Consider the following 25,240-nt stretch of genomic DNA (forward strand, 5'->3'; position numbering starts at 1 on the left):
TATTTTTTCCTGTTGCATGAAGCATTGCTCTTTTGCCACACTCCATATGATGCTTTAGTTGTTCCTGATTAGCTGCAAGAAATACAATCAACAGCAAGATGATCCAGACTAATATTCGGATTTTAGCCCTTTCCCATACTCACCCATCCCTGAAGCCTCAGCATGGCTAACAACTAGAAGCAGCTAATAATGCAACTGTTAGGATTTTAATCAATAAAAAAGGCAGCACTAAATAACCACAGTCATCCCTAGGCAAATAATTCTTACTCAGACATAAATATCACCTGCTTCTGTTTTCTTCGTAGAAGATATTCAGACTACTTTTTCGGACCTTCGGATAATATTCAAGGATGAGGAGTAAACAGAGGGCAAGATATAGACTTGGGCACTTGGACCCTTAGATTTGTTTTTCTTAGTCATCATTTCCATGCTGCAAGATAAACAGCTTTGAAAGCTAAGGTTTAGCTTCAAAAGGGTCAAAGGGAAAAAGTAAAAAAATGTGACTGAGCTAATGCATAGCCCTTGCATGAGCCTACGCTTCTCTATTGAGCCAGGCCAAAATTCCAAACTACCTGTGATAACAGAGCCATACATATTACTGAATATCTTATGTTTAATGTTTTGTACATGATTGGAAATATATTAGCTAGGGAAGCAGGGTCAGCTAATTAATTACCAACTGCAGCCTTTCTTCAAGTGTATATCGTCTTTGATATATTACACTTGCAAAATAAATAATTCATCTCACAAACTTTCTCAGTTGTAGGAAGCCTTAATCTTCTTTCCAGTTAAAGTGCTGGTACCAGCTGAACAGCAAAACTACAGCATTATTGAATGTTTAATTAAAAGATAAGGCACAATCAAATATGTCCAAAAAAAGATATGTAGAGCTTACGATCTGTCAAACTATAAGCTGCACAACTCTAGGATCCAGGGCACAAAGGGACTTTTCTTCAGGGGGTATGTATTATTGCAATATTACAAGACACCTATGCTTCATGCTTTATTTATAAGTGATTATCTTGATCTCTTTACAACAGGAGTGTGATGTGATGATATGTTGGTTGCTTAGGAAACAAGACAGCGTGTGAATTGTGCATGCATGTATATAGAAGGCATTATAAACTTGTTTATATGTGGCTATAAATATGCATATGAGTGCATGTAGCATACATACTTGTGAGTGTGCATTTATTTGTATGAATTTTTCAGTGAGTTTCTCATTTACTTGTCATCTGATACATATTGCAGCATCTTGTAAATAAAAGGTTCCTTAGAATAATACTAATTTTGATTTACAGAGCAATATAAAATGTTCAATGACAATCAAATAACCAGAGGACAAGAGCAGTTTCCATTGTATAACATGAGCTGCCTAGTATTCAGAGGTGTAATAATGTTTTAAAGGGCCTTCCCCAAACAATCATGTTATGTTTTTAATCTGAATAGTGCATTCAGAAAGATAGTGCAATCAGAATACACAGATAAAACCAAGTACTAACTATTCAAGACTGCAGTCTTGATTATTATTTTTGGTACCTTCTTCTCCGTTTTCTACTTTATTTCCTCAAAGCACCCTTTTATGAGATTAAACATGAACAATTCTGTCTTCTTTCATTAAAATCTCAGTCTCCCCTCCTAGCCATTTAGTTCTCGTTCCCAATCTATAAAGTCTTTTTGTTCCTCTTGCAGCAGAATCTGCAATACAATACTCCCGTCAAGCGTAGGAATAAATAGTGCTGAAGAACAGAACTGAAGGATATATTGGAAACTGAAGGCAACACTGGAAATTTGGTACAAACTAAAGAGTCATAGCTAATGACAGCATTGTAGCTGAATGCACCTTCCATGATTTGCATGAACAAAACTGGAATGTATATGCCTTGATCAGTGAAAGACCAGTCAGTGAATGGTTATGAAGGGTGGCCAATACAAAAGAGGAAAGGGCTCCTGTCTCTTTAATAGTTGAGTGGGAGAGGGAATTTCAGCTTGCCATGCCCTGTCCTCTTTTGCATCTAATAATACCCTGTGCTGCACCTTGCGATAGAAGAGGTGCTTTGGGCCATCTTTTTTGGTTCTTCTAAAAGAGAACCTAATACTGCTGTTGCATTTTCAAGATAATCCATACAACTGTGACTAACAGGAAGGCAGTTATTTGTTTGCTTGTTTAATTAGAGCTCCCAAGTCTCTGGATTTTAATCACAAGTCCAGATGAAAGGCTTATAAAAGTTCGTCAAAGGCTGCATGCATTCCGCGGGTTCCGTGTTGCTGAGTCGACACCTGGTATAGCTTAAGGATGAGACTGTCTGTCTGTTCGCTTAAGCAGAATATTTAAGGTCAGTAAGGCAAACACACTCTGTATTTCAGCAGACGCATATGCTCCCCCACCAGAATCTTTTTGCCCTATTAACCCCATTTTGGAGCACAATTCTTCTTCGCCACACATAGTGTATACTACCTAAAGGCATTCCTTGTTGCTCCCATGGCAACAGATAAGACCACAGCATACTGCAATACTCAGATGCAAAGCTATGCTTGGCTCTGTTGCGGGATGAATTACAGAGGATAGTTCAGCAAAACAGGGAAAGAACTCATGTAATAAACTGTGGTGAGTGCATAAGAATAAACTATTCTCCACCTCACCCCCACAATGTTAATAGCAACACTTTATACTTATTTTTAATATATTATCTGACAGCTGGACATTGAAATCACTATCCACTATCTTACTATCTTACAAAGGCAAGATGAAAAACGCCTACTGCCTTTAATGGAAATAGGAGTAGACCCTGATCAAATAACGCCTCAGGCACAGACACTCTGCAAATATAGGTATCTCTTTCATTTTCACATTGCTTCAAATATTTTATTCACAGATCTCTTTGCAATTTTTCTTCCTGACAGGCTTTAATCCCATTGATAGGTCACAAGGGTAAAGATGCATATCCTGGAGATAAAAGTCTTGTTTCTTTCTGTCCAGCACACTTAAGGCTGAAGAACCATATTTACAAGATACCTGCACATTTTCATTCTTGTGTTTGATATTATCACTTATAGTTAATTTTGGTTTTGCCATTTATGAGATCAAGTGACAATGTGAACCAAGTATAATGTTAACACTGACTGAATACATATTCTCTCTCTGTGTGTGTGTGTGTGTGTAACTCTGGCCGAGATGCATGCCACTAATATGAAACAGAAATGGATTACTCTGTTGTCCTTGTGGGCACAACTGTGTGATGCAATTTCAGCAAGAAAAATAAATATGTGAAATAGGCCTTTAGGGGAAATTAACATTAATGAAAATTAATTTGTCAGAACAGATGGCCAATGAAGCCACGGTATCAGGATGATCAGAAGGCAGGGAAATTTGCTACTCCTTAATGGAGTCTGGTGCTATGAGGTGTTTCTTGTTGCCTTATTCCACATCTATCATTGCTATGCAATCCATAGCTATCATAGCCTTAGATATTCATGACATGTGAAAATGCACATGGCCTCATTTGCAGCATCACTAACTCCTTTCTCACAAAAAAATCTGCCGACAACAGCATTATCCTTGAAGGTATTTCCTGATCTGTAGATGTAATTGACTCAGACTTAATTCCCTAGCTATCCTCCTGTGCTCTCTAGAAGGATCACACTTCTTATGTGATATTAGGAGCTAACTATTTTCAAAGTCAGTATAATTAAGTAAATATATTATGAAACAATCCAGTTTTTTAAATGCCTTTGTCCTTTCTAACCTATCATAGGAAATCAAATGAAAATATTTTGAGAGAAGGCATTTCATGTTGTACCTTTGTAACCCAACATTATTCCTTAAAACAAACTAAAAGTGTGCCAAGCAACAATAACTTAATATAATTAGTAATCGGGTGGTTTAAGAAGACTTGCTTCAGAATACGGTTGATGGCAGCCATGGGTAAAGTGTTGCACGTGAGCCCCATCATATATAAATTCATGTATTGAATGAACCAACTCATTTGTATGCCATAAGCCCACCTGCTTAGGCAATTGGTTAATAGTATGCTAACTGTACTCATGAATGGGGTCATTCACATGAGGCATGATGGTGAGTAAATGAGTGAACAGCAGGCACCAGCTAGAGAGAGCAAGTGAACAGGTGAGCACTCACTGAATGAGTAACCGGACAGGTGCCTTTATATCTATGTATCTTTTCCTCTTTCCCACTTAAGCCTTGGTTCATGTTGTGCTAAGAAAATGATGGCTTAGTTTACAGTTCTGCTGGGCAGCTCTACATCAGTATCAGGGGAAGGGCAATTTTTGCTCTGGAATGCCCACATGCTTGTTGTTCTTGCCAAATCATAGCTTAGCAAACTATGCCAAACCATGTGCAACTCTGGTCAGCAAGTGGTCTACAGCCACAGAATGAATAATAATAATAATAATAATAATAATTATTATTATTATTATTATTTATATCCCGCCCTCCCCAGCTGAAGCCAGGCTCAGGGCAGCTAACAATAAAATAATACAACATTCTAAAATCCTTTCATTATAAAATTAATTCAAATCAAATTGATGGCAACCATTGGGCTAGAGTTCTGTGAAGATTGCCAAAGGAGGGAGTCAGGCTGTGCCCTAGCCAAAGGCCTGGTGGAACAGCTCTGTCTTGCAGGCCCTGTGGAAAGAAGTCAAGTCCCGCAGGGCCCTAGTCTCTTGTGACAGAACGTTCCACCAGATCGGAGCCACAGCTGAAAAAGCCCTGGCTCTAGTTGAGGCCAGCCTAACCTCTCTGGGGCCTGGGACCTTCAAGATGTTTTTGTTTGAAGACCGTAAGTTCCTCTGTGGGACATACCAGGAGAGGCGGTCCCGTAGATACGAGGGTCCTAGGCTGTATAGGGCTTTAAAGGTTAAAACCAGCACCTTAAACCTGATCCTGTACTCCACCGGGAGCCAGTGCAGCTGGTATAGCACTGGATGAATGTGATCTCGCAGCGAGGACCCCATAAGGAGTCTCGCCGCGGCATTCTGCACCTGCTGGAGTTTCTGGGTCAGTCTCAAGGGCAGCCCCACGTAGAGCAAGTTACAATAATCCAGTCTGGAGGTGACCATCGCGTGGATCACAGTGGCTAGGTCAGGGCGAGAGAGGTAAGGGGCCAACTGCTTAGCTTGGCGGAGATGAAAAAATGCCGCCTTTGTTATAGCTGCAATCTGCGCCTCCGTGGAAAGGGAGGTGTCGAAGATTACACCCAAACTCTTAACGGACGGTGCTGGCACTAACTGCGTCCCCGCAAGAGATGGGAGTTGCCCCCCCAATCCCATATCATCCCGTCATATAGTTGGATAATGATCTTATTTAAAAATGTGGGAAGCCAGCCATTTTGTCTGGGGGTTCTGCTACTCATTCATAATAATAATAATATTATTATTAATAATAATAATAATTTATACCCTGCTCATTTTGCCCAGCCACTCTGGGCAGCTTCCAACAAAATATTAAAAATACAATAAAACATCAGACATGAAAAACTTCTCTAAACAGGGACCTTCACCCACAAAGTCTTGCTCTGATGCCACTACTTACAATGAGTCTGTTGTAAGGTTCTCCAGATCCCAGTCAAACTATCTACAACAGGCCCCCCCAAAACTTGGCCCTCCAGATGTGTTCGGACTACAATTCCCATCATCCCTGACCACTGGTCCTGTTAGCTAGGGATGATGGGAGTTGTAGTCCCAAAACATCTGGAGGGCTGAGTTTGGGGATGCCCGATCTACAACTTTGTTTGGCTCAAGCAGGTGCCTCTCTGAAAGGGATAGAAAGCAGGGTCTGAGAAAGAAGGGTCAGGTACAGAGATGGAGACATTTGATTCAGTTCACATTCAGAGGTGACATTACCCAGTTTGCACTTTCCTAAACACAACATAAAACTGCACGCAGACATTCTTCAAACTCAGTGTTCTTTAAATTTTGCAATTTAGTTATCCAGTCAAGAAATGTGTACAAAAATGGATATGCTAGGGTAAAGTGTGTGTATAAATGAAAGTATATTTGTGAAAGTAACACAGGTATTAGACAAAATTGCACACAAAAACGTTTATATTAAGGTAAATTTGCACTAAAGTGCTGATGGAGTTTCATGAGAACTTTTAGAGGAAACATTTCCAAACTGATGTGGAAATGTGGAGAACTGTACTTCAGATTAGGAAAATGAGAAACTGAGAAACCAAAGCTGACCGATTTTGTCCATCACTTAGAGTAACCCCTATGCTTGATTTCTAAAAATGCGTGATGGCCTCCGCCCAGACTAAAATGACAAGTCTCCACTAGTTTTAACAGCTGCGTAGAAGAGGGAATTTCAGCTACATCTACCAAATTTCTCCCAACTGCACAAAGGTTAAAAAGGCAGGAGCCATGTTTCTCCTTTGCAACAGGGCACCTTTCTCGTTTCAGTCTGGCTTGCAAGTCACGCCATTTAGCCTGGACGAGTTGCGCCACAGCTGTGGATGGGGGGGGCGCGTTCAACGCACTCTGTGCATGTTCAGAGGCGCCCACATCTTCGAGATCCAACAGGTGTCCAAGCGGCAGCTTCCAACCAGTCGCTTCCGCGGAACTGAGCTCTTTAACTCAGAAAGAAAGCCCGCCTTAAAACCCTAACGGCTTGCGAAAGGGCCAAGAGTCGGGAAGCCTGCACTATGGCAACCACTTCCCGCCCTGGGACGCGCGACGCCGCGGGAGAAGCAACTCCCTCGAGGTGGTCGCTTTCTGGCAGCTCGGTGGGAAGGAGGAGGCGGAGAAGGAGGCGGTGGCAGCGGCGGCGCGGACGTCACTTTCCCCGGCCGCATGTTTACGTGGAGATGAAGATGGCGGCGCCGGTGGATACGCCACGGAGTCCCGGGTCGCCGTAGCGCCCTGAGCGCGTCCGGGGTGCCAGAGGAACCGGGGAGGAGGAGCCGCAGAGGGGAGCCGTCCCCTTTGGGCGCCTGGGGGGCGAGCGGCCCCCTTCGCCTTTCCGCCTGGCGCGCAGTAACGCTGTTGTCTCTCCGCGCAGGGGCCATGGAGGACGAGGAGAGGCAGAAGAAGCTGGAGGCCGGCAAAGCGAAGGTGAGAAGGGGCGGGAAGGCGCTGGGCAGCAGCGGGCCAAGTCCGACCCCGGGGGGCTGCCGTCGGGGGAAATGCGTGGCCGCCTCCCGGCTGGATTTAACGGGTGAGAGGAGGTGAAGCTTGCCGGGCCCGCCCCTCTGCCCGCTGTCATGCGCTGCGGACTGAGCGGAATATTAAAGCTCCTCCGGGGGAGAATCGTGCGCCTCCGAGGCGGGCCCTGGCATCCTTCCCGAGCTGCGTTTTTCTTTGTTTGCCGCTTCTCTTTGTGTATGTGCGCGCGCCCTGCGCGGCGTCGATCGCCGCGGGTTTGCTCTTGCTTTTTTATTTTTATTTTTTAACCCACCCTCCCCTTCTTTAAAATGTAGGACCCAGCTCGGAGGAGCCTCCTTCCGATTTGTATGTGTAGTAATGCGATTGGCTCGTGACAGCTGTTGCTGGACAGAAGCGGCCACATGCCTGGAAAATGCCACAGGTGCCAAGGAGGAAGGGCTGTGTGTGGCTCTTCTCGTGCCGGATCAGCTGGTCCAAGGGGAGGAAGGGACGTCCCAGGCTTGGCTTGGCTTGAATTAATTGCTGCAGGTGTTTAGATGTCGCTTTTCGAATGCATATTCCGGAGGCCTAGTGATATTAAATCAGAAGTACAATAAAGAAAGATGCACGCACACATACTTGAAAACGCTGTAGACGAAAAGCAGTAGAGTCCAAAATCGAAGAAGATAAACTAAGACTTCATGCATGTTCCTGACATGTGTAACCAGCTATCGGTCATTTGTGCACCAATCACTACCTCTATCCCACATTCGTGTAAAGAAGTGGTGTGGAGCTGACATTTGTACACCTGATTTCTCTGATGGTTCAACTGCAGTAGATGGTTGGAATCTAGCCTGTGTCATGTTTGGTGGTGGGATAAATAAACTCAACGAATAAGTGACATTTGAAATAATAATCAACCCTTAAGGTTTTTTCTGCAGCTTTCATTAGTTATAGCTGAAAAGGGACGTTTCTATGTGTAAAGTGCTTGCTAGTTTGATCTTTATAATGTTTTTGACTTGCATAGTGCTCTAAAACAAGGTATTTTTTTTATCCTTGCAATAAGTACATCACTATTTATCATAATGTAAAAATACATAAAAAGGAGGAGACATGTTTGGTTTATTCTGACCGCTTGTGTTAGGGCTAGAAACATAATGACTTGCCGAAGTTCCGTTAATGAGCTCTTGGGCTGCAATAATTTGAATTTTAAACCTCACCTCTTAAAATCTGGAGATGTGCATTAAAAAATGGAATAAGTCTCATTTTTATTATATCCTTAGCACCATGATAGATAGGATTTTTTGGTGCTAATGGGTAACTAATTTGCATTAAACAGATAAAGCAACTCAAATTGCCTTCACACCATGCTTATAAATAATGTAGCACAATAGAGCTAGTCTGTCACGCTGTAAATCAGGCTACCAATTAATCCGTGAAAGGCCAGCTCTTAATCTGTGAAAGGCCAAAGTGAACAATTTATCCCAAGTAACAGAATTTGGAAAGAAAATAGATTTGGATAATGTTAACATTTGCAGTAGTTTTGATATAGAGTACCTAATCTAGAGACCCCATCAATGGTGAAACTCCATTTGACACCTCTGAGTATAAAGAACATATTTGTTTATTAATCTAAGAAATGAATTCATTGCTCTTCAGCCAAAACTTTCAAAATGGACTACAAAAAGTTGAAAACAAATCATAAATATCTAGGTAAAATACACTAAACCAAGAGATTAAGCAGCAATAAAATCTTTTAAAATCAACTAATTTAAAATACCCCCCCTCCCCAAATCAGTAGATACAGAGAGATAGGGTCTGCAACAAGCAAACCTCCTTGGAACTATTGATCAGGGTTCCTCTCCTCGCCTAATCTTTTACTTGTGTTTAACTTACACATCAAATTTCTATACTGTTTCGAAAGTCAGGCAAGCTTTTTATTTAAATTCAGGTTGGAGGAAGAAGCTGATAGAGAAGTTCCCCAAAATATTATTTTCTCTATTCTGCATGCTATATTTTCATTTTCTGTAGGAGAACAGAGAGGCAAATGGGTGAGAAGATTGTGATAGTCCTAATGCCCTCCAGTTGTTTTGGACTACATCTCCCATCATCCCTGATCATTAGCCATTGGCTGGGGCTGACTCCCAACTATATCTGGAGGACACCAGGTTGAGGAAGGCTGCTCCAGAGCTCTTCCAGCTCTGGCAGGAAGGCTTAGATAAAGCCTGTCTTGACTTATCCTTTGTCCCTCCTAGATTCTTCCTTTCTTGGCATCAACACTGGAGGAGACGTGGATAGTAAGCACCCAGTTTCTCCTTCTGCTCCACCTTGTTTCCCAAAAGTACAACAAAGATAGAAGCTTGCTTCTCAGTCTCCTACCCACATCTGTCATATATAATGTGGCAAGCAGCACATTCTGGTGATCATTTACTAGCTTCTTACAAGAAGTCATCATAGGGGCTTCAACGCATCTTGCCACTCATTTGAATGAATGCATACAAAGCTCCTTAAAGTGGCTATGCATGTTTAGAACAAAACAAGTAGACCGCAAAAGATCTCCTGCAAATATATACGCCATAACACATGAACATATAAACACAACACAAAGTAATTGGGGAACCATCATAAGAAGTAATCAGCTAGCCAAGCATAAAGAGAAGGGGGGAAATTAACCTATAATGTATCTCCATAAAGCCCCATGAGTTGTTTGAGGAAGCCAATCATGCTCTTTGACAAAAACAACAAAAGCATTTCACATGAAATAATAATTAATAATTTATTAATTATTTATACCCCACCCACCTGGCTGAGTTTTCCCAGCCACTTTTTTCTCCTTGGATTTTCCACCGCACCCCCAAAAATTGACAAGTAAGTTTTTCCATAAGGGCCAGCAACTAAATCTGTAATATCACTCTTTCATCAAATCAGCTGTTACTAATGTCCAATTTCAGGCAGATTTTCTTTCTTGACTGGCCTAATGAAGCACTAAAGATCTGTCTTCATAAAGTATCCTGACAGCATATATTGTGATCACAGATGATTGCTGTATAAGAAATGTGTAAAAACACATCCCCTTACAACACAGTCCTATATATCCCTGCTCAGAAGTAAGCCCCCCACTGCCTTAGGTGAGTGAGTGTGAGATTGCAGCATTAAAGACTTTGGCTGAACCATATTTGCGTTGTGTGTCTTATGTAGGATCACAAGTAAAAAAGGTTAGACAAGATTTCCAAATTCTTCCTGTAGGAGACAGTATTGTAAGGTCAATCTAGCAGGATTACTCGATGTCACATGTTCTTCCACCTTTCTGGGGAGTGATGTGGACTCTTGAAAGAGATTATAGGTGAGCTGCAGGGCTTCCTTCTGCCCTGACAGATCTGTGTGCGGTAAATTTTGTTGCTGCGTCTGACAGATTGCAAACTTGTACTTGATAAAGAGGTATGCATTATGAGGAACTTTGGGACAGTTCAGCTGTGTTCAGGATACAATGATCTAAGTGATCACTGTGCAGAACCAAGCAAAACATGAGAATTTCTACAATCTTTTGTCTGTGTAATGGTGTCGGTGGGTCCTTCCCCTTTCTATTTGGTTACAGAGAAATAGAGAACCATAGAATATTTGCAAGAATGAACTTGATGGCAGAGCCTTGCCTTACTGCACCATTAAGATACCTCATCAGTTATTTTTATTGTTGTTCTTCTGTGCTGGCTAACTTCTAGAATAGTCAGAATCCATCCCCACCCCCACCCCCCAATATATATTCACACACTTGTAGTTTTACTACCTTAGAATTCAGCAGTTGCTCCTTACAGGCTGATTATTTATTTCATGGACTATTTATTAAGCTGGTTTTCATTTCCCAAATCAATGTATTTTCTTATTTTCTGTTCCCTGCCATCTGTAAAGACAAGTGCAAGGCTGCAGTGATCATCTGTCTTCTTCCTCCCCTTTGTTCCTGTACTAATCCTCATTCCCATGCAAAGGTGTGTCTCCCTTTCACTGATCACTGCGTTAAGAGTCTAGCACAACCAGCTGCTGACTGGGCAAACCATCACCAGCAGTTACCTTTATTATTCAAGCCCTGCCAAGTCTTCTGCAGAAGCAGTGACATTCCAAGAAATGAACAGGCAGCTTTAATTAAGCGTTTGGACTTATTATGCATATGGCATATAGGGAGGTCTACATCTCCAAACAATACCAATGGGGAGGGGGCGGTGAATAGTAATCTTGTTTGTAGAACAAAGAAAGGGGCTTGCATGTCTCTGAATCGTAGTAGTGAATAACTACAGCCGATGTAATAGCTGAAATCGCAGCACTTGCTCTGTTGTTTGGTGCACTAAAGAAATACAAGAATTTCTTGGTTGTAAACTTCCTATTTTCTTAGAAAGCATATTTCTGGTAGGTGCAGGAAAAAGAAATATCTGATTTTTTTGTAATAAACCGTGAGTTGGTTTGGACTAAATCCTAGTTTGGTGAGAATGAGCCTTCTCTCTCTCTCTCTCTCTCTCTCTCTCTCTCTCTCTCTCTCTCTCTCTCCCCTCTCCCTCTCCCTCTCCCTCCCTCTCTCTCCCTCCCCCCCCCTTGTGTGAGTCTTCCTTACCACCAGTACAGCTGCAAGGATAAGTTCAGATTATTTTGCTTCAGTTTTTGATTAACCTGAACTTGCCATGCTGTCTGAACCTGGACAAACTGTGGGTAATCTTAACTATGGTTAGTGGAAAGAAGCCGGCTCCAAACCATAGTTAAAAGCTGCATTGTTTCCACTAACTGTTAATCATCTTGGGCCTTAGGTTACATGATTGACTTGCAGTAAATTTAAAATGGGAGTGTTAACTTCTGACTTCATTGGGGCCCTGCTGGAGAAGGAAAGGGGAGCAAGAACTGTGAGAGTCTGAGTGGAGTCTAGGCTTTTTCTCATAATGCTAAAAAGAAAAAAGAGGCTTGCAGCCATGGTTTGTTCTATACTTGAAGGTCAGTATTAGTGAAGGTGCAAGCATGTGCAGATTAAGACGAGCCCCATGGTGTGTTCAGTAAGGTTTACTTCCAAGTAAGAGGTCATAGAATTACATTGCAGTTGAGCAATTCTATACACTTCTAAGTTCCTTCTTCTGCCATGGCAAATGCAGTAGTGAAAAAATATTTTTGGATCATAGAAATTGTACCTTACACTCATCTCCCCAGTGGATGAATCCCAGGCATGAAGAATGTGTCTGAAGACATATCTTCAGTGGCTTACACAAACCTGTGACCTAGAGCTGAAAAGCTCTATATCCTATTTCCAATCACTTAAGCTATCCTCTTCTACAGTAATTTCTTTTTAGTGCTCATAGATTGGAAGAGACTAGTAATCCTGTGTTGGTTTATAAGTAAAACCCACATTTAGACACAGAGATTTCTACTTTAGTGGGAGTTGTTTTGTCAAATCCTGCTCCCTTCAATATTTTTTACTAATACGGGCTATGAATGCTTTAAATATATAAGTTAGTATACACAGGTCAGCCAAAGAAATTATTCTTATCTTTCTGATTTTATTTCATATAACTGTTTAAACGAAATTAACCTTGTTTTTTCTTCGTAATTTTTGTCCTAGTAATCACATCAAAAATAGTTAAATGTCTTGAACTAATCTTATGCACAAGAGCAACAACAAAGTATACACTATTAAAATATGTTGGTACTAATATAAAACAAAACAGTACAATGTAAATTCTAATTTAGATGTCATCACCAAGATATTCTTTCTACTAATTATGCCTGTAAATAAAGGTTTTTTTTCTGTGCAAATTAAAACATTGGGATCATTTAATGAATTTAGGAGAATTTATACTTTGTCAGCATGATGTTTAAGGTTAAATCTGTATCACACAGTGTCAGTATTAACAATTTCATTCTTAAGCTGGGTGAAAATGTAGGAAAATAGGACATCTACACAAAAGGTAAAGGGAGCTGTGTTACAAGAAAAGAATCAAAATCTGTACAGTGGTATCTTGGGTTACACACGCTTCAGGTTACATACACTTCAGGTTACAGACTCTGCTATCCCAGAAATAGTGCTTCAGGTTAAGAACTTTGCTTCAGGATGAGAACAGAAATCGTGCTCCGGCAGCGCAGCAGAAGCAGGAGGCCCCATTAGCTAAAGTGGTGCTTCAGGTTAAGAACAGTTTCAGGTTAAGAACGGACCACCGGAACGAATTAAGTACTTAACCCGAGGTACCAGTGTACTAGGACAATACCTTTATTAGGCCAACACACATGCCTTCAGAGATTGTGATGCTTCTCATTCCCAGGAAACCTCCCTGCAGTCTGATAATTGCCGAACACCGAAAGAACCTCCTCTTCCATTCCATTTCAAAACTGTAACCAGATGCAAACTTCATAGCTTCAACATCAGCTGTCAACCAAAATTTTGTGCTGCTTTGGTTGACCTCATAAAAGTACAGTCGTACCTCTGCTTACATATCCCTCCGGTTACGTAAACTTTGGGAAACGTAAGCAGCAAACCCGGAAGTATATTTAAGTTTTTGCCGTGCGCGCATGCGCAGAAGCGGTACTTCGGTTGCGAAAACTTTGGAATACGGCTGGACCTCCAGAACGGATCCTGTTCGCAACTGGAGGTACCACTGTATCTCCCTAATAGCAAGCTTGAAAGACATCTACACACCTTATTATGGCATTATTTGCTGGAATAATTGGATTTCATTTGTGCACGTGGCACCATTTGCTTTCCCCCTTTTCAAAAATCAAACCCAAAGAAAGCATAACAATTGCAAAACTTCATTTACTATGGGTTAAGCAAGATTAAATGCAGCAGAAATTACTTACGAGTCAAATGTGCATAGCATTGATGTATTATATTAAATCAGAAAACTAAGGTCCTTATTTATTTGTTTCAGCAATTTTTACCTAGTCTTGACCCCAAAGGGCTCCTAGAGCAGCTTTCTTAAATTCCATAATAAATGCTTAACACATACGTGTCATGTCATAATGTCCCTGAGTTTCTGTATCTACACCTTTTGACATGAAATTAAGAAATTCTTAAATTATAATGTTAAGAGTTATTCTTATAGCACATCTTTGGTAAAAGTAGGAGTTGACTGTTCATGTAAGTCTTACTGCAGAATTGGCTAAACTGTGGCTCACCAGATGTTGTTGGAATCCAATTCACATCTGCTGTTGTCATAGTTGGGGGTGATGGGGATTGCAACCCAGCAACAACTGGAAGGCCACAGGATAGCCATCACTAGTTTACTGGCTGATTCCAAAGGTTGGGCCAGTTTTGACACTATTGGTCTCCTTTTCAAAAGGCCAAAACTCCATTTTGGGAATGTGCTATACACTGTGCAGTAGGGATAAATAGGTGTTTCCGGTTTTATAGGAGTATAAACCCTCAGAGAAACCAAAGAAGCTTGAAATGTCTAGAAGACTAAGAAGGCCGTTGGCACTTTCAGGCTGTTGACCATCAGTAACTTTCATTTTTTATTATTCCTCTTTTTAAAAAATCAAGAAACTGAGGCCCTAAGAGCAGCAGGAGTTTACTGAAAAGAGCCACAGAATCCCCATGTTGCTATCTGTAGCTGTTGCCTTTTTCCCCACCCAAACCCATTTCTGCCACTTCTGTTCTTAAAATGTGTCTGGTTAGGGAATGGATGTGGAGGAGCCACTGAAAGCATTAAAATATATCAAGGTAATGTTCCTTTTCAATTTTCTTGAATGTTCTTCATTTTCCCCTAAGATAAGGCCATTATTCATATTCAAAAACTGTTCCTTTGAGACTGTTGGTCTCTTACAGTAGTTAATAGATTTATTCTTTGGATAAAGAATCAAGGTCTTAAATCAAGTCTGGACTTCTTCAGTCATCTAATATGTACGGAGTGATTGGTATGTACTGCTTGGAGATTGCAGCAACTGTTGCAGTTCTTGCATACATTTGCTTGTTTATAATTGGCTCCTATATGGAAAACACAGATGGTGTAGACTCTGGCTTTCCATATGTTTTTGGTTAGAGCAAATTATGTTTAGTAATTTTAAATTCTTATTTAATTATGTGAGCTGGAACTATTTTTGTAATAGGTGTCCAGGTTTGTTTGTTGTTGTTGGGTTTTTGGGGTTTTTTTTGCGTATTTAATAGATTTATAGCTTTCATTTCCACTATTTAGGTCTTTAAAGTGGCTCACACACATAGTTGAATACCTGAAGAAGTGTGCATGCACACGAAAGCTCATACCAATAGCAAACTTAGTTGGTCTCTAAGGTGCTACTGGAAGGATTTTTTTTATTATTTTGTTTCGACTACGACAGACCAACACGGCTACCTACCTGTAAATAGTTGAATAAAGTTTACCGTCTCGGCATGAGGCTGGCTTCCTCGTGTAGGTCTTCCACTTGACAACAAAGCATGGATTGCTATTGTTGAGAAAATGCAATTTTCATTCTTAATTTTCCATTCTCCACCCAACCCAAAATAGTCAGCATTTTGTGCCAGCTGGGCATGCTCAGTTTTTATTGGGTGGTTTTGTGGAGTTAGCAGTTTTTCTATATTAAAAAGTGCTTTTGAAATCTCAGGGTTGCCCCAAGTTGGAGAATTGAATTCGCTATTAGTCTATTCACATGGGACACTGCAACTAAATGCTTCAGATATGTATGTTGGCAGGGGCAGAGCTTTCAAAGCCAAGAGACTTCCTGGAGCAAGTGAGCAGGATGGTGCTGGCTGGTGAATGAACGGGGAGGTGCCCTTTTGTCTCAGTTCCTCCATTCTCCATTTCCAGCCACTTCTATTCTCCCTCTCACCCAGCTTTTACTTATAGTTGTGGAGCAGAACTGGAATTAGAATGCAGGATGATTGGTTAATCTGGAAGCCCTGTGGCCTTCTCATATTGATATTCATCAGTTCATAGAAATGTCTACAGTTTGTGTCGTTTCTTTAAAAAAAACAAACAACTTAAGCATGCAATGGTACTATTTTCTTTGGTCTCAGTTGAATAAATCTAATAATTTGTGAGCTGCATTTTTATAATTTGCTACCATACTAACCATACCATCCCTATTTTGCAGGGGTAGGGAATGTCTGGCCACCCAGATGTTGTTGTACTGCAACTCACTTCAGCACTAGCCTACATGACCAATGGTGGGAGTTGTTGTTCAGCAACATCTGGAGGACCATATGCTCCCCAACCCTATTCTGGAGGAGCTTCCAACAGATGGAACATCTGTATATCCAAACCATAGTTTTGTATGCAATGTTTGTTCTATTCATTTATTTAAAGTTGTGAGAACAGAGCACATAAAAAGCAGCATTAATAATAATCATGGTTCATTAACCAATTAGTTAGAAATTGCAGGAATATTCGGAGCAAACAGAAATGCATCAATTGTATCATCACCAATCTGTGATGAAGTGGTACATCTTTCTCCTTAATCTAAAATACATAATAAATTAGACAGATAAGCATGCTAAGTCACTTAGGATTCTCCTCTGTCCTCACAATAAAAGGATTTGCTCCAACGAATATTTTGCTGATTCTCAAGGATTTGGATTAGTCTACAAGAGAACAGAAAACCTGTGGCAGAGATGCATGGCATAGTGTATTCAGATGCTACAAAACAGGATTAAGAGGATTTCAGCAATTTAATTTTTCTTCCCCTTCTGAACCCAAGTCACCCTCTTATAAACTCCTTCCAAAATATGCTGTACACACTTTATCATAGCCCTTTGTAGTTCAAGATTACAGTATATGAGTTTAAATTCCAGATTTGGCAGGGTGTACCAAGCCAAAACATCATAAGACTGCCTAGGAAGGGGGAGAAACATTTTATATAACCGAAAGAGTAATCCAATCATTTGTTTCTAGCAACAAATTTCTATGATATCTGCTGAATCCTTATTTTATAATTTCTCAAAATGCTAGTTTGGGGGGAGTTCTCACATTAAAACATTTTATCTATTATTAGCAGAAAAAGACTGCTCCAGGAGCAGTGTTTTAATTGTAGTTTTAATTGCAGCTCAGGACAGCACTAGCCTAGGGTTGCCATACGTCCAGGAACTCCTGGACATGTCCTCTTTTGGGGGTCCTACATGCCCATTCGGGGAGAATTTCACCTTTTAAAGTGAATATCTTAGATTTTGGGTTTAAATTTTTTGTGTGTGTGCACAGACAGGCTGCTTGGGCTCAGTGGCTCTAAAAAAGCTCAACAATTTTTTATCTCTGGATTTTTACCTCTTGAAACATGGCAACCCTACACTAGCCTGTTTTCCAGTCAAGCGCTGCCTAACACCCATGAAGATTCACCACTTCCAACATCTCTGTATACTTATGCTGGAATAGGAAGTGGAGACTCACCTTGCATGAGAGCCTGAACTGAATTGCTAATAAAATGACATGCATTCAGGACCATCTTCTCCCAGGTATACCCAGCTTCTTGTGATATTCTGGAAAGGCTTTGCTTCATTTCTAATTAGCTAGGGCATTGCAAGGGATGCTCACTTTTATTTTGTGGTTCCTGCATTGTAGAATTCAATTAGAGTTCCCCTTTCAAGTCCATAATTGTAGATTTTTAGGTTGCAATAGAGGATTCTTTTTATACTGGCATTTTAGGTGCAACATGATTTTGATTTTTTAGCTCTCTTGAAATTAAACCAGTACACTTCTCCTTTGCATCTTCTTCACTGCTCTGTGTGTGGGCATTTCCTTATGTTGACTCTCTGGCCATTATAGCACGTGACACTAAACTGTGGATCAGCACTTCTCCCACCTCGCACACAGACAGGAGAAGGACTTTGGCAGAGTAGGAGAAGGACTTTGGCAGAGTTTAGTTTCACTTTCATAGAATCCCAGTCTAGCAATATGAACCAGAGAACATAGCTAAAAATAAGCACTGGTTATCTTAACAAGCCAGCTTTATAATTCATGGTTTGAAGTAAGCATGTTACAAAGCTTATCTATCACAGTTCATTTTAAAACACTATCCCTGGTTTGAACGTAATGCTAGGCTGGGATTTTGTGAAAGTGGAAGTAAACTTCCAAACTGTGTGGAAGGAGCAGTGGATGGAGTGTGTGAGCCTGGTGCTTTGCATAGGCTTGTTCAGGCTCATCCACATAGCACCAAACCATGGTTCAGCATTATGTGCAAATGTGGCCTCACTCTCCCTGTCAGCAGTGGAGTACAACTGGTGCACAATGGGGAATGTAGTAATCTAACTAGATTGAGCCCAAACTTTTAAAAAATGCTAATTGACTTTAAAATAGCTAACTTACAGCGTTATATATTTTTTTGTAATGCTCTAGAAATATTACCCTACTGATGGGAGTGTTGGAAACACCAGTATAAGATATGTCTAACAGAGGAAGGGGAAGAGGGGAGAGAATGCAGCTGAAGGACCTTTTCCTGTTCTGCCCATTAGATTCCAAAGGCAATTATCCAGTGCTTGAATAAATCATTGATACTTGGTTATATGAGCACCGATGCAGATAAATAATTCTATTGTTGTTGGCTTAAACATACGGCATGCTATCAGGCTAACAATTTACTCCTGCTCATTTGCATTTGAGGAATAAGGTTGTGTACACTCCTATTTAACCTGCTGCCAGTGAACTCCCACTGCCGCGTTGGGAAGCAGGGTCCACACGACATTAGCCACAATCCATATCTATCCAGTATCTGTCCTGTTGTTTCCCATAAAATAATGGGGTTTTTATGTGTTTTTCCACAAACCAGCTTTGATCTGAATTGAGAAAATGAACGGGTCTAGCCAGTAATGTATACACAGACATAGTTTGTGTTGCTGTGGAAGCAAACTATCAACCCCATGCTGAATGGAAACTGGACGCTGCTCAAGCAGGGGCTTAAAGTGGTTAAATGTCCAGCAGATGAGTCGTGCCAACTGGACTTGCACCTGTTCCTCACAGCAGACATGAAGTGAAATAATTGCCCAAGCAGTGCTAGGACTGTGAGTAATTTTTCTTGTGACAAGAAGCTGGCATACTTAGTGACATTTCTGATTAACCTGGTGTGTGCCACGTTATAAATTGTGACACGTTATATTCAATATATCACTATTTGTATTGATTCATGCACATTGCAAACATCTTTCATATTTAGTCTAATAACATTTTAACGTCTTGGTGATATTTGCTCTTTATGCATTGTGGAATATTATTAATAATCGATTCGTAAGGCTGAATTAAATTGATTGCTCTTCATATGACCAAGTAGCACCATTCTTTGGGATACAATTTAGCTTCACTGAATTCATTTAAATTTTAATTCCTACTCAGATGCTCTTGAATTGTGTATGTGGAAAGGCAGTGAGGTCACACACACCATCCCTCAAACCTGGACTTTCCTCTGTTGAGTAGAAAGATCTGAAGGGGGATTGTAACTGCATTTGGCTGAACACTGTTACTGGCCTCCCTGCAATCAGGAACGCTTCATGATCGAGGCTTCTAATAGTCAAGGACTCTGCATTCAGCTAAACATACTGACAATACCCTCCTAGACCTTCCTGCTCAGCGTGGGATGGGTTGGGTGGAAGGGATGAGGCCAGTGTGTGCAGGTCCTGCAGCCCCTCCTGAGAAACTATTTAAGAACACCTGAATAGTGCTGTAATATAGAAAAAACATCAGTAAAAGAAATATCATTTTAGGCATGTCCAGTTGATTCATGACCACTGGCAGGCGGGTCATTTTGAACCCAGAAGACGGAGGAATGAGACAAGGGTGAGATGGAATGGGGTGGAGCAGGCTTATGCGCACTCCACTGACACATATCTTGACCTGGAACACAACCCCCATGGAAACGGAGAGTTGCCTGTACTTGACATATTAGAAATTCGTACCAACGATGCAACTCCTCTACAAATTGTAATACATGCATTTTTAGTTGTTTATACTTTTTTCTTCTGACTAAAACTCAGTTGGTGAGACTTGAGAAAGCAGAATGCAATCTAAATATATGAAGATTCATAGGAGATTTGATAATCGCTTTAGCGTCTGAATAGTGTTGTGTAATTAAAATCAAATACATAGTGTCTTTTGATTCTGATATTATTCCATAATGGAATATATTACTGTTCTACTAAGTTCTTTTACTTAAACGGTTAAGATGTAGTTAAATTGATGTTCATGTAGTCTTGGGTCCAAAAAGCTTGCTTTTTAGGCATGCCCAGTCAGATTTTTCACTCTCTCCCCCTTTAAGCCACAGGCCTTTGCATCATATGGCAAACTGCTCCTGCATATCCCCTCAGTTTTAGAAATGGTTTATCATGTGGCATGAAGAACTGCTGTTTGTGAAACATAATCCTGCAGCTCATTTGGGCACATGGAACTAGTTGTGCAGTTCACTGGCTCCCAGCCACTGTAAACGTTTGAGAAACATCTTTGAGAAGGGTCTTTTACAGGATCTCCTTTGTTGACAAGCACCGAATATTTCATCAACATGATACATTTCCCTGTTCTTTTTTGACATACATATAACCATGCTCATACATCATTTAATGATAAACTGATTTAAAAAACAATATCTTTTCAGATGTGATGTGTGAAACAAATGCCACACATTCAAAATTTTATAGTTTCTGACCAAAAACCATTATGGTCACTCATCAAAGTATTCAATGAGTAAGAAGCCACTCCTCCCTCCTTTGTTTCTGTTCATTGATTGCAGTTACGGAATATATTTCTGTATGGACAAAAAAACCACACTGTAATCCATAGGATTTTTTAATGCATGTAAGTGGGCAGATTTGCAGCTTTAAGTAAGTGTTGTATGTCAATATGGGCTGTGTAAAAGGCTAATGGAGCTGAAAGCCATTCTTTCCTCTGCTAAGAAGATAAGGCTCTTGCGCTTTCTATTGTTTACCTGAAATTGATGGGGATAGCAACAAATTAATTGGATAGTTGGAGAATCTCTAGTCAGTGTGAGGTGTTGCATTTTGTTTTGTTTTGTTAGGATACTAATTAAATATTTACTTTCCTATTTTTTTAAAAAAGTTTGCTAATTTAAAAGTGGAAAAGGCTATGTTAATTGGGTAAGCTAATTAAGCAGCCAAAGGAGAGCAGGAGGGAGGCAAGTGCTAAATACGTAGGTGAACATTTTTGGCTCAGCAAATCTCAAGGTCCTTCTGTGAGTGGAGCAGGAGCAGGAGCCATATGCCTGGTTGTCAGCAGTCTCATTGAGATCCAGAGACTGCAAAGTCCTGCTGGGGAAATGAAATATCTGTACTTGAAGGACAAAAGTAGCTACATGCTGTGGCTGATTTGCAAGTACTGTTTCTCTTTTGCTAGTGGTATTTGCTGCTAGTTTGAGGTTGGCTGATATTTGGAAGAAACAGCTCATGTTCCAGCATACAGCAACTGGGATCTTTTTTTGTCAAAAGTCTGAATCCTTTTTTTTTTTTTTTTTTATTCACTTGGGTGTTGCGAAGAGCTTGAATGGAGGCCTGGCTTTCTGGACTGGTGAATATCATGAGCACAGCATTCTTGTATTGTATAATCTGCTAATATTGATTCTTGATACCTGTTTTACAAAAGGAGCAATACTTTTGCATTTGTTAATATATGAAATAGGTGTTTGCTTCTCTGTGTTCTTTTATTGCATACAAAATAACATGTTTTGTCACAAAAAAGGCTTCTTAAGGAACAAAAATGGATGTTGAATAGTTCATGGGGTTTTTAATATTTAATGCAAAGTAGGAAATTTGTTATTTTCCTACTAGAGCCTATATTTGGTTCCTGCTAAGAAAAATGTATTGTATTGGTTTAGTTGTGAAAATCCATTTCTATCTCATTAAAAGTGTTAAGCTGTGCAAAAGGTATTGACTTACAGTATTTGAATAGCTTACGTACTAATTGGTTTTCAGCTGTTCTTTGTCTGACTCACCTGCGACTTTATGTTCATAGGCATGTTTTGCTACAAGGTAGGGTGTCTGGTCAATTTCTTGCTGCCTTCTGTGACACTATTATGGGATTCCCTTTGATGCTCTGAATTAAGAGGGACTTTATTATTTTAACATTATGACCTGTTTTTAAAAGTTGCAGTTTAAACTAACAAAATGGCTTCCTAGGATGTTACTAAGTTGATTAATAAAAGCTGTGAGTTTGTGGAAAGGGAGTGCAAAGCAAAAGAACATCACATGCTTTAAAGGCTCAATATACTTTTAAATGCAAGTTTACTGGTTTTTAGTTTTTTCTAAGTAGGTACGTCACTTGCTAGTGTGAAGTCTGCAAGTTATATATATTCATCTGATCGTGCTTCATGTTGATGTGCTGATCATATTACACATTGCAGTTGTGATGATGATTTCATACTTTCTATCCAGAGATACTGTAGTATGTAGAACGTTATAACATTGAGCTTTGTTTTCACCTGCAATGATTCTGAAGGTTTATGTAGAGCACTACTAATCAGTGTCATTTGCAATAAAGAAGAAAACTTTCACTCTAACAGGATTTTCTTTTGTGTTCAGCTTGCACAGTTTAGACAAAGGAAAGCACACTCTGATGGGCAGCATGCACCCAAGAAGCAGAAGAAAAAGAAAAAGGTATCAAACACCAAAGATGAAGAATCGGTACAAGAAGGTCTGGATATTGACCAGTCTCAAGGAGAAGATGCATCCCCACACAGCTGTCAAAGAGGAGCAGCTGCTGCATCTGACTTTGCCATTGTGAGGACTTTGCACAGTGATGAATTGATCAAGCATGATCAAATATATACCACAGAAGTAAGTGTTTTTTGAGATTAGAAAAACTTATTTTTATTACCATGCATTTTAAAGTCAGAATGAGAAAGCTACCTCTCTGTTCCACAGTAATGGTCAGTGGTGAAACTTTGCATTTGAATGTGTTCATTAATGTAGTTTCCCATGCACATTTAAAAAACTACAAAAACTATTTGTAAAACTAATATTTTTCCGTACTTACAATTATAAATAAATTTCTAATCTAATTTGTAAGGGAGGGAAACTGAATGGTTTATGAAGTGCTGATAAATAATCTGCATTTTATTAGATGGAAAATAACATTAGAGCGTAAAAGCATGTAACTGTTTGAAGATTATTCCATGACCTATGCAAAAGAATAATTGATCATAGACTAGTTTGGTATTTGGGGTTCCATTTGTAGTGTTTCATGGTCATATCCTCCAACATCCTCAGTCCCAAAACTGGGACTTGTATCTTCCCATGTGAGATTATCTAGCCCAAAAGACATACTTTTTTCAGGGTGAGATACTTGTACAAAGTCACGCAAGATCATGACACCCAAGATGGTCACCGTGCTCTCGCGTGAAGAAATTGGATGTCCTGTTTTGTCCTGGGCAATTCCAGGGTATGCATTGTTATTCATTTGAAATGATGCTGGTAGGCAGGCAGTCTGCTTGCTGTATAAAATATCTCTCACAAGGCCTCTATAGATCATGAAGGTGTATGCAAAAACTCCTCCACCAATGTACTTGTGTAAGAGGCAAAGAAGGCTGTCTATATACGTGGAAAGTCAAGCAGTCAGCCAAGTAACTAGTTACCAGGAATATAACTAAATATAAACTTTAGATGATAACGCTCCATCATGTTGTCCTCATATTCAGGTTTTTCATAGTAGTCTTTGAGGATGATGACATTGAGATACGCAGATTCTCATTAATGTAAGTTTGAATATGAAATTTCCAATTCTCATGAAGCATAGGCACTATGTGAAGATCTGCTGCTGTCTAGGTTGCCAGTCAGGTAACACATCTATTAATTTTCATCTATGCTTTGCTCGGTCTATAATGATAGAATTCCTGGAGCAGACTGCCACTTATATCACATGAATTATGAGTTTTAGAATATTTCAAATATGGTCATTCAGATTATTACTTCATGATAATTGTGCAAGCTAAGAATGCTTGTGCTAATTCTTCAAGAAGTGTTGCTACTATAAAGTGTAATTTGCACTCATTCATTTTTATTTTCTGATTTTCACTTTAGAACTTGTCTCCACTGTCAAATATTGTAATCATTCACTTAACATCCTTTGAGATGCTATATATAGGGAAATTTAGTACCTCTTCAGGAAAGTGTTTGAGAGTATTATCAGTGTTCTCATCTATCAGTACAGTGATATGAGTTGACCTCAAGGAGCTCTTCTGTATAATCTTTTTGAGATGAAGCAAATTCCAATGTCACAGTCTGGGAAATTGAGAGACATGCAAAGGATGTTCTGGGCTGATGTTTGGGTTTGCGAATGGATGTGAAACTAGGTCTCTTAAAAGAAAGGAATAATGTAGCACAGCTTGTGTTCTTTTGGACTGTCTCATCCAACCAAATAAGCAGACAACTCAGTGACAACTCTGTACCAAGAGTTTGGGCATGTTCAATCTCCCCATATGAACCAACAGACCCTGCAGTCATCATCTGAGGCCCTTTGTGTGCCTCCATGAGAGGTCTGGAGGGTGGGAACACAAGAACAGGCCTTTTCTGTGGTGGCTCCCCACTCAGGGAGGCTTCTTCCCAGGGAGGCTTGCCTGGTGCTTTTGTTACATATCTTTAGGTGCCAGACAGAAATAATGATGATAATCAGTGGAACTTCTAACTCTCTTTACTTGAACAGGGAAGTTTGGTTTGCTTCATGGAACTCAAGGAGTAGGAAAAAAACAAAAGAACAGAAGTAATGAAAAGCACTGATATATCAGGCCCATGCAGTATGTGTTTTATTTACACCACAGTAAAACAGAATGGGAAGAAAGCCTCAGATAGCTAGATTTCCTTGAGTAATGTAGTGGACTGGCACCTTATATGTACAGGACATACCTAACCATGCATGTATTAGATGACTGCATGATAATATCCTTTCAAAATATACTTTTACATTTTTACATCTCTGAGTAATTGTTCTTACTTACCATAAGGCTACAGAGGTAGGACAAAGTGAACATTTTTTAAAAAGGAAAAATGATATGCAAAAAGTTGGTTTGGTTTTAGTAAATCTGTAAAATGAAGATTTGCAAGGCAGTCTTTGGGATTTGCCTGTTCTTTCACCCTATCAGTATTCTGTAAAGCTCAAATCAAGAGGACACAAAAAGGGATTATATTGTTTTCTTCTTTTAAATATCCAGTTGTTACTTGCCTCATTTCTAGAAAGGAGTTTCCTCTTGAGTTAGCACACTTGGGCAC

At 40.0% G+C, this 25,240-nt stretch overlaps 1 protein-coding gene across 12 annotated transcripts in view; it reads left to right on the forward strand.

The window, feature by feature from the left end:
- The first annotated feature begins 6,762 nt into the window (after positions 1 to 6,762).
- The window catches only part of AKAP9 (A-kinase anchoring protein 9), a 103,280-nt gene continuing 84,802 nt past the window's right edge, over positions 6,763 to 25,240 (forward strand). For 9 of the 12 annotated variants that reach the window (XM_080975595.1, XM_080975597.1, XM_080975598.1 and 6 more), the window contains exons 1-2: positions 6,763 to 7,068; positions 22,559 to 22,813. In XM_080975595.1, the coding sequence (XP_080831721.1) occupies positions 7,021 to 7,068; positions 22,559 to 22,813 (303 nt within the window). In that variant the 5' untranslated portion in view covers positions 6,763 to 7,020. Of the gene's footprint in view, positions 7,069 to 21,315; positions 21,549 to 22,558; positions 22,814 to 25,240 lie in introns of those variants that run through there. The other 3 variants (XM_080975596.1, XM_080975606.1, XM_080975600.1) reach the window with 2 other exon arrangements.

Source organism: Podarcis pityusensis (genome assembly GCF_964106645.2).
Source record: "Podarcis pityusensis genome assembly, chromosome: 12".
Classification (NCBI taxonomy): domain Eukaryota; kingdom Metazoa; phylum Chordata; class Lepidosauria; order Squamata; family Lacertidae; genus Podarcis; species Podarcis pityusensis.